The 13,867-nt window shown below is 50.1% G+C and overlaps 1 protein-coding gene across 2 annotated transcripts in view; it reads right to left on the bottom strand.

Moving 5' to 3' along the window:
* PUS3 (pseudouridine synthase 3) overlaps positions 1-13,867 on the bottom strand; it is a 34,622-nt gene that overhangs the window by 2,763 nt on the left and 17,992 nt on the right. For both annotated transcript variants that reach the window (XM_073546307.1, XM_073546308.1), the window contains exons 2-3: positions 6,386-6,743; positions 1,400-1,908 (exon numbers count right to left, since the gene is read on the bottom strand). In XM_073546307.1, the coding sequence (XP_073402408.1) occupies positions 1,400-1,908; positions 6,386-6,739 (863 nt within the window). In that variant the 5' untranslated portion in view covers positions 6,740-6,743. The remainder of the gene's footprint in view (positions 1-1,399; positions 1,909-6,385; positions 6,744-13,867) is intronic.

Genomic DNA, 13,867 nt, shown 5'->3' with positions numbered 1-13,867 from the left:
CACTATGGTGGACATCAGACATTACCGTGCTCCCCGACCACACAGGATGACCTCGCACTGCACTATGGTGGACATCAGACATTGCCGTGCTCCCCCGACCACACAGGATGACCTCGCACTGCACTATGGTGGACATCAGACATTACCGTGCTCCCCGACCACACAGGATGACCTCGCACTGCACTATGGTGGACATCAGACATTACCGTGCTCCCCGACCACACAGGATGACCTCGCACTGCACTATGGTGGACATCAGACATTACCGTGCTCCCCGACCACACAGGATGACCCCGCACTGCACTATGGTGGACATCAGACATTACCGTGCTCCCCGACCACACAGGATGACCTCGCACTGCACTATGGTGGACATCAGACATTACCGTGCTCCCCCGACCACACAGGATGACCTCGCACTGCACTATGGTGGACATCAGACATTGCCGTGCTCCCCCGACCACACAGGATGACCTCGCACTGCACTATGGTGGACATCAGACATTACCGTGCTCCCCGACCACACAGGATGACCTCGCACTGCACTATGGTGGACATCAGACATTACCGTGCTCCCCGACCACACAGGATGACCTCGCACTGCACTATGGTGGACATCAGACATTACCGTGCTCCCCGACCACACAGGATGACCCCGCACTGCACTATGGTGGACATCAGACATTACCGTGCTCCCCGACCACACAGGATGACCTCGCACTGCACTATGGTGGACATCAGACATTACCGTGCTCCCCGACCACACAGGATGACCTCGCACTGCACTATGGTGGACATCAGACATTGCCGTGCTCCCCGACCACACAGGATGACCCCGCACTGCACTATGGTGGACATCAGACATTACCGTGCTCCCCGACCACACAGGATGACCCCGCACTGCACTATGGTGGACATCAGACATTGCCGTGCTCCCCGACCACACAGGATGACCTCGCACTGCACTATGGTGGACATCAGACATTGCCGTGCTCCCCGACCACAAAGGATGACCCCGCACTGCACTATGGTGGACATCAGACATTGCCGTGCTCCCCGACCACACAGGATGACATCGCACTGCACTATGGTGGACATCAGACATTACCGTGCTCCCCGACCACACAGGATGACCTCGCACTGCACTATGGTGGACATCAGACATTACCGTGCTCCCCGACCACACAGGATGACCTCGCACTGCACTATGGTGGACATCAGACATTACCGTGCTCCCCGACCACACAGGATGACCTCGCACTGCACTATGGTGGACATCGGACATTACTGTGCTGCTCAGACCCCACACTGCACTTCCTCTTCGAATTTTGCTCTCTGGCAGAACACTTATGGCTCGGTCTTCCCGCCTGAGCCCGCAGTTTACCTAATCCCATCTCACTTGTATTGGGGCTTGCACGGATTCTTTTCCACATCCAGCAATTCTCTTATGACTTCCGGTTGCTCTTTGCCTTGACCGATGAGGAACAGAACTCCCATGATGCACCTGACTTGGTGGTATAGAAAAGCCAAGCCCTTGATCTTCAGGTGGTAGAGCTGAAAGTGCCCTCCTTCCCCCAGACCTTCCCGTACGGGCTCCACTCTGGCGCTGATGACAGTACGGACGAAGTTCAGCACTCCATTTGCCACATCCATCTTGCAGAGATTACGGAAGTCATGTGTCCCCTCCAGCATCTGGGCAGCCCGATCCATCATGGCAACATCAAGCTGAGCACGAGGGAACAAGTATCTGTAGGTGCGAGAGCGGCAGCTGAAACGTGCGCTGAATGAGGAGGGTACAGCAGCCCAGGTCAGGACCCTGATGTCCGGTGGCAGGACGCGGTTCAGCATCTGGGTGTAGCGCAACTTGGGCCTTCCTGCAGCCGCCGAGCGGAGGTCTAGTGAGATAACCTGCAAATACATGGGACACATGAACGTAGTGATGAAGATAACCTTCAGAGAGGACAAGAGACATGTGCGGAGTAATGAGGATGACCTGCAGAGAGCACAAGAGACATGTGCGGAGTAATGAGGATGAGCTGCAGGAAGCACAAGAGACGTGTGCGGAGTAATGAGGATGAGCTGCAGGAAGCACAAGAGACATGTGCGGAGTAATGAGGATGACCTGCAGAGAGCACAAGAGACGTGTGCGGAGTAATGAGGATGAGCTGCAGGAAGCACAAGAGACATGTGCGGAGTAATGAGGATGAGCTGCAGAGAGGACAAGAGACATGTGCGGAGTAATGAGGATGAGCTGCAGGAAGCACAAGAGACATGTGCAGAGTAATGAGGATGAGCTGCAGAGAGGACAAGAGACATGTGCGGAGTAATGAGGATGAGCTGCAGAGAGGACAAGAGACATGTGCGGAGTAATGAGGATGAGCTGCAGGAAGCACAAGAGACATGTGCAGAGTAATGAGGATGAGCTGCAGAGAGCACAAGAGACGTGTGCGGAGTAATGAGGATGAGCTGCAGAGAGGACAAGAGACATGTGCGGAGTAATGAGGATGAGCTGCAGGAAGCACAAGAGACATGTGCAGAGTAATGAGGATGAGCTGCAGAGAGCACAAGAGACGTGTGCGGAGTAATGAGGATGAGCTGCAGGAAGCACAAGAGACATGTGCGGAGTAATGAGGATGAGCTGCAGGAAGCACAAGAGACATGTGCGGAGTAATGAGGATGAGCTGCAGAGAGGACAAGAGACATGTGCGGAGTAATGAGGATGAGCTGCAGGAAGCACAAGAGACATGTGCAGAGTAATGAGGATGAGCTGCAGAGAGGACAAGAGACATGTGCGGAGTAATGAGGATGAGCTGCAGAGAGGACAAGAGACATGTGCGGAGTAATGAGGATGAGCTGCAGGAAGCACAAGAGACATGTGCAGAGTAATGAGGATGAGCTGCAGAGAGCACAAGAGACGTGTGCGGAGTAATAAGGATGAGCTGCAGAGAGCACAAGAGACATGTGCGGAGTAATGAGGATGAGCTGCAGAGAGCACAAGAGACATGTGCGGAGTAATGAGGATGAGCTGCAGAGAGCACAAGAGACATGTGCGGAGTAATGAGGATGAGCTGCAGAGAGGACAAGAGACATGTGCGGAGTAATGAGGATGAGCTGCAGAGAGCACAAGAGACATGTGCGGAGTAATGAGGATGAGCTGCAGAGAGCACAAGAGACATGTGCGGAGTAATGAGGATGAGCTGCAGAGAGCACAAGAGACATGTGCGGAGTAATGAGGATGAGCTGCAGAGAGCACAAGAGACATGTGCGGAGTAATGAGGATGAGCTGCAGAGAGCACAAGAGACATGTGCGGAGTAATGAGGATGAGCTGCAGGAAGCACAAGAGACATGTGCAGAGTAATGAGGATGAGCTGCAGAGAGGACAAGAGACATGTGCGGAGTAATGAGGATGAGCTGCAGAGAGGACAAGAGACGTGTGCGGAGTAATGAGGATGAGCTGCAGAGAGGACAAGAGACATGTGCGGAGTAATGAGGATGAGCTGCAGAGAGGACAAGAGACGTGTGCAGAGTAATGAGGATGATCTGCAGAGAGGACAAGAGACATGTGCGGAGTAATGAGGATGATCTGCAGAGAGGACAAGAGACGTGTGCGGAGTAATGAGGATGAGCTGCAGAGAGGACAAGAGACATGTGCGGAGTAATGAGGATGAGCTGCAGAGAGGACAAGAGACATGTGCGGAGTAATGAGGATGAGCTGCAGAGAGGACAAGAGACATGTGCGGAGTAAGGAGGATGAGCTGCAGGAAGCACAAGAGACATGTGCAGAGTAATGAGGATGAGCTGCAGAGAGGACAAGAGACATGTGCGGAGTAATGAGGATGAGCTGCAGAGAGGACAAGAGACATGTGCGGAGTAAGGAGGATGAGCTTCAGAGAGCACAAGAGACGTGTGCGGAGTAATGAGGATGAGCTGCAGAGAGCACAAGAGACGTGTGCGGAGTAATGAGGATGAGCTGCAGAGAGGACAAGAGACATGTGCGGAGTAAGGAGGATGAGCTTCAGAGAGCACAAGAGACGTGTGCGGAGTAATGAGGATGAGCTGCAGAGAGCACAAGAGACGTGTGCGGAGTAATGAGGATGAGCTGCAGAGAGCACAAGAGACGTGTGCGGAGTAATGAGGATGAGCTGCAGAGAGCACAAGAGACGTGTGCGGAGTAATGAGGATGAGCTGCAGAGAGCACAAGAGACGTGTGCGGAGTAAGGAGGATGAGCTGCAGAGAGGACAAGAGACGTGTGCGGAGTAATGAGGATGAGCTGCAGAGAGCACAAGAGACGTGTGCGGAGTAATGAGGATGAGCTGCAGAGAGCACAAGAGACATGTGCAGAGTAATGAGGATGAGCTGCAGGAAGCACAAGAGACGTGTGCAGAGTAATGAGGATGAGCTGCAGAGAGGACAAGAGACGTGTGCGGAGTAATGAGGATGAGCTGCAGAGAGGACAAGAGACATGTGCAGAGTAATGAGGATGAGCTGCAGGAAGCACAAGAGACATGTGCGGAGTAATGAGGATGAGCTGCAGAGAGGACAAGAGACATGTGCGGAGTAATGAGGATGAGCTGCAGGAAGCACAAGAGACATGTGCAGAGTAAGGAGGATGAGCTGCAGGAAGCACAAGAGACGTGTGCGGAGTAATGAGGATGAGCTGCAGAGAGCACAAGAGACATGTGCAGAGTAAGGAGGATGAGCTGCAGGAAGCACAAGAGACGTGTGCGGAGTAATGAGGATGAGCTGCAGAGAGCACAAGACACATGTGCAGAGTAAGGAGGATGAGCTGCAGGAAGCACAAGAGACGTGTGCGGAGTAATGAGGATGAGCTGCAGAGAGGAGAAGAGACATGTGCGGAGTAATGAGGATGAGCTGCAGAGAGCACATGAGACATGTGCAGAGTAATGAGGATGAGCTGCAGGAAGCACAAGAGACATGTGCGGAGTAAGGAGGATGAGCTGCAGAGAGGACAAGAGACATGTGCGGAGTAATGAGGATGAGCTGCAGAGAGGACAAGAGACATGTGCAGAGTAATGAGGATGAGCTGCAGAGAGGACAAGAGACATGTGCAGAGTAATGAGGATGAGCTGCAGGATGCACAAGAGACATGTGCGGAGTAAGGAGGATGAGCTGCAGAGAGGACAAGAGACATGTGCGGAGTAATGAGGATGAGCTGCAGAGAGGACAAGAGACATGTGCAGAGTAATGAGGATGAGCTGCAGAGAGGACAAGAGACATGTGCAGAGTAATGAGGATGAGCTGCAGAGAGGACAAGAGACATGTGCGGAGTAATGAGGATGAGCTGCAGAGAGGACAAGAGACATGTGCGGAGTAATGAGGATGAGCTGCAGGAAGCATAGGAGACATGTGCGGAGTAATGAGGATGAGCTGCAGAGAGCACAAGAGACGTGTGCGGAGTAATGAGGATGAGCTGTAGAGAGGAAGAGAGGACAAGAGACATGTGCGGAGTAATGAGGATGAGCTGCAGAGAGGACAAGAGACATGTGCGGAGTAATGAGGATGAGCTGCAGAGAGGACAAGAGACATGTGCGGAGTAATGAGGATGAGCTGCAGAGAGGACAAGAGACATGTGCGGAGTAATGAGGATGAGCTGCAGAGAGGACAAGAGACATGTGCGGAGTAATGAGGATGAGCTGCAGAGAGGAGAAGAGACATGTGCAGAGTAATGAGGATGAGCTGCAGAGAGGACAAGAGACATGTGCGGAGTAATGAGGATGAGCTGCAGAGAGGACAAGAGACATGTGCGGAGTAATGAGGATGAGCTGCAGGAAGCACAGGAGACATGTGCGGAGTAATGAGGATGAGCTGCAGAGAGCACAAGAGACATGTGCGGAGTAATGAGGATGAGCTGCAGGAAGCACAAGAGACATGTGCGGAGTAATGAGGATGAGCTGCAGGAAGCACAAGAGACGTGTGCAGAGTTATGAGGATGAGCTGCAGAGAGGACAAGAGACATGTGCGGAGTAATGAGGATGAGCTGCAGAGAGGACAAGAGACGTGTGCAGAGTAATGAGGATGAGCTGCAGAGAGCACAAGAGACGTGTGCAGAGTAATGAGGATGAGCTGCAGAGAGCACAAGAGACATGTGCGGAGTAATGAGGATGAGCTGCAGAGAGGACAAGAGACGTGTGCGGAGTAATGAGGATGAGCTGCAGGAAGCACAAGAGACATGTGCAGAGTAATGAGGATGAGCTGCAGAGAGCACAAGAGACATGTGCAGAGTAAGGAGGATGAGCTGCAGAGAGGAGATGCAGGGAGCAAAAGCAATGAGCAGACTAATGGAGATGTCTAGTAGGAATTACTAGAGATGAGCAAGCAGAGAAATGAAGTTGCTCTGTAGCTGCGACAGCCCCCACCCTCACCTGTGCCAGGGCACTGACGCCACGGTCTGTACGGCCGCACCGGTGATAGTTGCTGCTCTGCCTGCTCTCCACCAGCCGCGTCTTGGTTAGGGCGCTGAACATCACCTCCTCTACTGTGTTCCTTGTGTTCTCCTGGCTGGCGAAGCCCTGGTAGTTCCAACCCAGGTATGCCAGCCGCAAGGCTACATGCTCCTTGGGGTGCGCAGAGAAATCGAAGGGTCTCTGTCTTTGCGGTTTGTGGGTAGGCACTGTTTTCCTAGAGGTCTGAGAGAGCAGACCCTGCAGCCGCTGCACCTCCCTCTCCAGATCTTGCAGGCGCTGCTGCAGTCGAATCACCTCCGACTCGTCAGACATGGTCCTGGGTGACATGAAAGTGGTGGGTTACTGAGGCGTGTGACCGCTGAACTTCACACGATTGTTACAGAAATGGAACTGGTCCTGTGAGGATGACGTTACACGAAGGGGTAGAGCTGCCTTCAAAATAAAGCTGTTTATAGAGGTGATGGTACAGAGTAGAGGAGAATTGTACTGCAGAAGGGAGCGGTATATAGAGGGGATAAACGTGCTCCAGGATGGGGCTGTACTTAGAGGAGAAGAGTAAGGTTCTGCTGGAGAGGCTGTTACATAGAGGAGAATCATTTTATGGGGCTCTTTTGCTGTGGTTTTTCAGGTGGATTCCAGGCAGATCCAGTCCGAAAAAGACCTGTCAGTGGTTTACATTTCGCATTTCTGTACGTCCGTCCTGTACAGCCAGGTGACGACTAATAGCAGCCTTCAGACTACTTGCTTTTTGTCATTATACATGGGGTGATGCAAAATTCAGAAATGCCAAAGCTATAAAATTGACCAATTTACTCCTCTACCAGGGACTCGCTAAGAATGTGATAAAATAGCCCCCTTCACATATTTCACACTGCAACGCTTCCTGGTCACATGTCAGGACAAGCTGCAAACTGAAGAATCACAATTCAATACGTTTATACCAATCACTGTGAATGAAACAAAAAACACAGTATGACAAATGTGCAAAAATATCTAACAGTAGTCAGCAAGTGCTAGTAAAAAGATAAGGGTATGTGCACACGGAGCTTTTTGGCTCTGCAGATTTTGTAGTGAAAACCGCAGGACTAAAGTCCTGCGGTTTATCTGCGGTTTTGCCCTGCGGTTTCACACCTTATAATGGATGAGGTGTGAAACTGCAGCGTTTCTGCACAAAAGAACTGACATGCTGCGGATTGTAAACCGCGGAAGAATCCGCAGCATGTGCACAGCGTTTTCCAGTTTACCATTGAAAACAATGGTACTGTACAACACAGCTAAATCTGCTGCGGACCCGCAGATGCAGAAACGCTGCGGACCCGCAGCAGAATCCGCACCGCGTGCACATAGCCTGACAAAAACAGGGTATTTAGTGTATACGTTTTTTGCAAAAAATGTATACTAAGCCGCTCCACCAACGTCACGGTATACCCATCTCGGAGCAGTCCTAGCTAATCTATGTAATCGGTGACCAGCTATCAACTTCAGAGTCTCATTTTGAAACTCTTTCTTCCACTTTATTTCGACATCTGGGAAAATCATGTTCATAATGGAATGACGGCATTCCGTGCGTTTTGGCTACTTTCAAGGGTGTTGATGTGGATACAGTTGAAAGTATTTTAAGAGACCTTTTTTATGTGAATTTATTTCATGAAATTCAATATTGGAGCTTGAACCACGAAGGAGGCGTTCTGCATCGAGCAGCGTTGGGGTAGCTCCCGGGCCCTCCTCTGGCGTTGGCTGTTCTGCGGGTATCACCCGGCTTTGTGGATGGTTTCCTTGTAAGTAAGTTTGATTTCATCGGTTATCAATCTGCCAACAGGTTCTTCTTTTCAGTCAATTCGTCTTTTTTCCTGTAACTGAGGAGCCGTCATGTCCGCTGTTGCCGATATTATTGGTGTTGTTGGGGCAGGCATACTGCAGAAGGTTCCAGAATCAGACCCTGAGCATGCAGTCGTCGTTCCTGAGGTACACGATGAGGCCGGGCTTGTTGTAGAGGTATCTGGAGATACACTTGTTGGTGTTGACTGAAGGCCAAAACCTTGTAACAGACTTGATCGAAATGTAAATTTCTCTTGAAACACGGCAGGCACAGCATCTTTGCGGAGTTACGTTTATGGCCGTCATAGGTGTACGCATCCGCTGAAAAGTGCTCTGAGCACAGGCGGTAATTGTCAAACAATCCGCCTTCCAGTGTTCCATCCATCGCTAGCTCGGAGTGTTCTGCAGATACACCAATCTGCATCAGCCATATTCTCAAGCGCTCAGGCTGTTTGGGGAAAACATGGAGCGTAATGGATGTATTTTATAGCTTGAGGTACATCCGCGCACAACGCAAGACGGCATTCTGGAAGATAGAAATAGAAGATCACAAATCCTTCTTGATTTTGGCTTCTACTTCATCAATGTATGTTATTTGGACAAAATGTATTTTTTACATTATTTTCCTTTAAACATAATCTAATAAAAAGGAGACATCTCAGCACAGCTGATATAGCATGAAGCCAATGCCTGCTTGAAAGCAGGGGCGGGGAACCACTTTTCTGCCGGGGGCTATTTGGAAATTTCGACCATCCTTCAGGGGGCGCAGAAAATGATCACCTTGAAAATTACACGCTATCCTCAACCCTGCAGTTCGCTCATGGTTAGAGGAGTTTCAGGCTCTGCCCACAGTAGGCCGGAGCACGGTGCATCTGTGCCAGCCGGAGAAGATGGGAGAATGGGACGTCAATCGCGTCAGCCTCATCACTCGGAAGAGGAGACGGGCAGATGGCAGGATGGGCAGGACAGACGGCGGGAGAGCCGGGAAGGATGACCGGTGAGGCAGGACTAACCAACCTGCAAGCCCATCGGACCCGAAACAGGCAACTATTGTACAGGGCGGGAGATTTGTAGAAGGTATGTATCCTGTGCACACGGTCACTCAGGGCAGACCAGCCACTCTCTTACAATGCAGGATAGGCCCTGCTGAAAAGGGAGCTTTTAGTTTACGACACAAAAATCCTGTGACGGTTCACTTTAAAATAAACATGATCAAAAAAGAGGATTCCAGCTTCCATGTAAAATAGAAATGTGTTCAAGCTCCAGACAAAACGCATCGGTGCAGAGTCGGAAGCCGCGCGTTTCCAGCAGAGCACTGCTCTTTCTCCGAGCTGCAGCGTTGGTGCTTCTGCCTCTGCACCGACGCGTTTTGTCTGGAGCTTGAACACATTTCTATTTTATATGGAAGCTGGAATCCTCTTTTTTGATGTTTCACGTGGGACTACACGGTGTTCATGCTTCCCATGCACCACCAGCCAAGACCGGTGAGCTGTTAACCCTTTGTGTAAACATGAATTATGTTTGTCATAATACCTGTCTGACTGAACGCTGCAGTTCGTGGAAAATGGCGCAAAAGCGAAATTTTTTTTAATTCATGTTTTTCACCACTTAGATAACAGTAAAAGTATAAATATTTGGTATCTACGAACTTGTACCGACCGGAGACATCATACCGACACCTCAGTGTTACCATATAGTACTGACCCGAGACATCATACCGACACCTCAGTGTTACCATATAGTACCGACCCGAGACATCATACCGACACCTCAGTGTTACCATATAGTACCGACCCGAGACATCATACCGACACCTCAGTGTTACCATATAGTACCGACCCGAGACATCATACCCGACACCTCAGTGTTACCATATAGTACTGACCCGAGACATCATACCGACACCTCAGTGTTACCATATAGTACCGACCCGAGACATCATACCGACCCCTCAGTGTTACCATATAGTACCGACCCGAGACATCATACCGACCCCTCAGTGTTACCATATAGTACCGACCCGAGACATCATACCGACCCCTCAGTGTTACCATATAGTACCAACCCGAGACATCATACCGACCCCTCAGTGTTACCATATAGTACCAACCCGAGACATCATACCGACACCTCAGTGTTACCATATAGTACTGACCCGAGACATCATACCGACACGTCAGTGTTACCATATAGTACTGACCCGTGGCATCATACCGACCCCTCAGTGTTACCATATAGTACTGACCCGAGACATCATACCGACACCTCAGTGTTACCATATAGTACCGACCCGAGACATCATACCGACACCTCAGTGTTACCATATAGTACCGACCCGAGACATCATACCGACACCTCAGTGTTACCATATAGTACCGACCCGAGACATCATACCCGACACCTCAGTGTTACCATATAGTACTGACCCGAGACATCATACCGACACCTCAGTGTTACCATATAGTACCGACCCGAGACATCATACCCGACACCTCAGTGTTACCATATAGTACTGACCCGAGACATCATACCGACACCTCAGTGTTACCATATAGTACCGACCCGAGACATCATACCGACCCCTCAGTGTTACCATATAGTACCGACCCGAGACATCATACCGACCCCTCAGTGTTACCATATAGTACCGACCCGAGACATCATACCGACCCCTCAGTGTTACCATATAGTACCAACCCGAGACATCATACCGACCCCTCAGTGTTACCATATAGTACCAACCCGAGACATCATACCGACACCTCAGTGTTACCATATAGTACTGACCCGAGACATCATACCGACACGTCAGTGTTACCATATAGTACTGACCCGTGGCATCATACCGACCCCTCAGTGTTACCATATAGTACTGACCCGAGACATCATACCGACACCTCAGTGTTACCATATAGTACCGACCCGAGACATCATACCGACACCTCAGTGTTACCATATAGTACCGACCCGAGACATCATACCGACACGTCAGTGTTACCATATAGTACTGACCCGAGGCATCATACCGACCCCTCAGTGTTACCATATAGTACTGACCCGAGACATCATACCGACACCTCAGTGTTACCATATAGTACCGACCCGAGACATCATACCGACACCTCAGTGTTACCATATAGTACCGACCCGAGACATCATACCGACACGTCAGTGTTACCATATAGTACTGACCCGAGGCATCATACCGACCCCTCAGTGTTACCATATAGTACTGACCCGAGACATCATACCGACCCCTCAGTGTTACCATATAGTGAACACGGTGAATAAAAAAACCCAAAACACAAATGTGTAGTTGCACTTTGAATTTTTTCCCAATCTCCAGTACATTATATGGTAAAATAAATGACATGATTCAAAAGAACAACTCGTCCTGCAAAAACAACACCAACACCAACAACACCAACAACAACACCAACACCAACAACAAGCCTCATATGTCTGTATTGACGGAAAAATAGAGAAGTTATGGAAGAAGGAGAGGGAAAAACAAAAAACTGAAAATTGCCCGGAGGTGATGGGAAAACACATAAATGGCAGCTTGTCTTTCCCAGCACTGGCAGAGGGGAATGGTCGGCGCGCACCGGTGATGTATTTCGGCTAGAAACACTATACAGTGATAGGATATAGGTGCAGACCTGACACAGGCTGGAGGTATGCCAGGGTCAGAAAGGAACAGTGAAAAGCTCGGAGGGAATGAAGGAAGGGCTCCTCAACACCACAAGCAAGCCCTTTATAGTATCAGAATCCTTAGTATCCTCTATATCGCCATACAGACACCCCCAACACTTCACACTGTTACAGCTGCTGATTGGACAGGTTACTCCCATCAGAGACACAGTGCTCACACATACACTGCACCAAATCTGCTGCTGTGTGAAGACATCAGTGACACGGAGCTGTCTCATTCACACAGCAGAGGCTTTGTCACAGAACAGATTACATCAGTGACTGCCATCCCCTGTGCAGATTAGAAGCTGCAGACCCCCATCACACAGTCTGTTCTCACTGCTGCCAGCAGCCTGGGACAGTGAGGGAAGGAATTACTGATAATGAGTTATGTATTGTAATCATGGAGTGGCCCAGAATACAGGACGGTTTTCCCTCCTCACTAGTTTCACTTTCCATAGATCACTGTTCAGTGTGTGTCTGGGGGCGGAGCAGCTGCTCTCTGCACTGAGGCTGCTAGAGGGGGAGGATTTGTTACTGTGTGAGGAGGGCTTGTTCATGTGGTCAGGAAGGGCCTGTAACTATGGAGGGGGGGGGGGTTGTTGGTATAGAGGGCAAGTTTGGAGTAGAGTAGGAGGAAACGACCAGTTCTCATTTCAATGCCAGAACACCCCCCCCCTTTGGACTTTCTGTTCAGAATATCTATAAACCCTGCAAACTGGTGACAGAAAGTAAAATTACTTATGGTCATAATTCTGCAGCCCAGATATGCACTGAGATTATGTGAAAAGCCCGGCAACCCCTTTAAAACCTGATCATGTGAACAGTACCTATATGAGCAGGATTCAGAAAGGCGCTTCCTGATGTGGGAACGCTGTGAAAGACGGCTCTTTATGTGCATGTCACACAAGAGAGGGGCAGGACTCTCCCAAACCTTGCTTAAGCAAGAAACTAATAGATTAAAAACACATGTGACATGCACACACGTGAACAGGTCAGTTGGACAGAGTTCACACCACCCAAAGTCTGAAACACAAACAAAAAACAGTATGACAAACGTGCAAAAATACTCTGTTGTAAAAAATATATAACAGTAGTCAGCAAGTGCTAGTAAAAAGATAACAAAAACAGGGTATTTAGTTAGGGTCTGCCCCTGACGCTCCCTGTATAGGAGGTGGTCCTCACTAGGTCGACTCGCCCTGGGTGGGTTGGTATCACGACCCAGAGCGTCCACTCCAGGAGTTGTCATAGTATAATCAGGCCATAGACCCCTCTGGTACCTCGGGCACTGCCCAAAAGGAACTGGTGTTCCTACGGGAGAATCAGACTAGGATTATGTCTTTTTTTAAATCTTTGGAATCCCGTTTGTCGACCTTACAGTACTCTGATGCTGGAAATGCTTCCCAGTTGGCCAGTCTCCAACAGCTCATGCAGCAAAGTGACACCCAGGCCCATATCCTCATCTATATGGCGTCCTTTCCCTACAAATCTGTTGCCTCCGTTTCTGCCCAAGCCTCGGTCTCATACCCGCTGCCCCGTTTAGGCAAACCACCCCGGTATACTGGTGACTCCAAGTTGTGCCAGGGGTTTTTGAACCAATGCCGGCTATATTTTGAGCTCCTGCTGCAGCAATAGCCCACCGATCATGCTAAAGTGGCCTTTATAGCTTCCCACTTAGAGGGGGAGGCATTAGCGTGGATGAATCCTCTCTGGGAGAGTGGTGATCCACTCGTCTCTTGGCTCTCCACCTTTTTGGACACCTTCTGCAAGGTGTTCGACGAGCCTGGTTGTCTGGCTTCCACCACTGAGTCTCTCTTCAACCTCCATCAGGGGACTCTATCTGTAGGACAAGATGCCATCCGTTTTTGCACTTTGTCCTCCGAAGTCGGTTGGAACAATGAGGCCCTCGTAGGGGCCTTTTCGCAAGGTCTG

The sequence above is a fragment of the Dendrobates tinctorius genome, unplaced genomic scaffold (assembly GCF_039654945.1).
Source record: "Dendrobates tinctorius isolate UK_male_01 unplaced genomic scaffold, ASM3965494v1 ptg000146l, whole genome shotgun sequence".
Classification (NCBI taxonomy): domain Eukaryota; kingdom Metazoa; phylum Chordata; class Amphibia; order Anura; family Dendrobatidae; genus Dendrobates; species Dendrobates tinctorius.
Note: the sequence above shows the minus strand (reverse complement) of the source record. Positions and strands in the feature narration are given on the sequence as shown.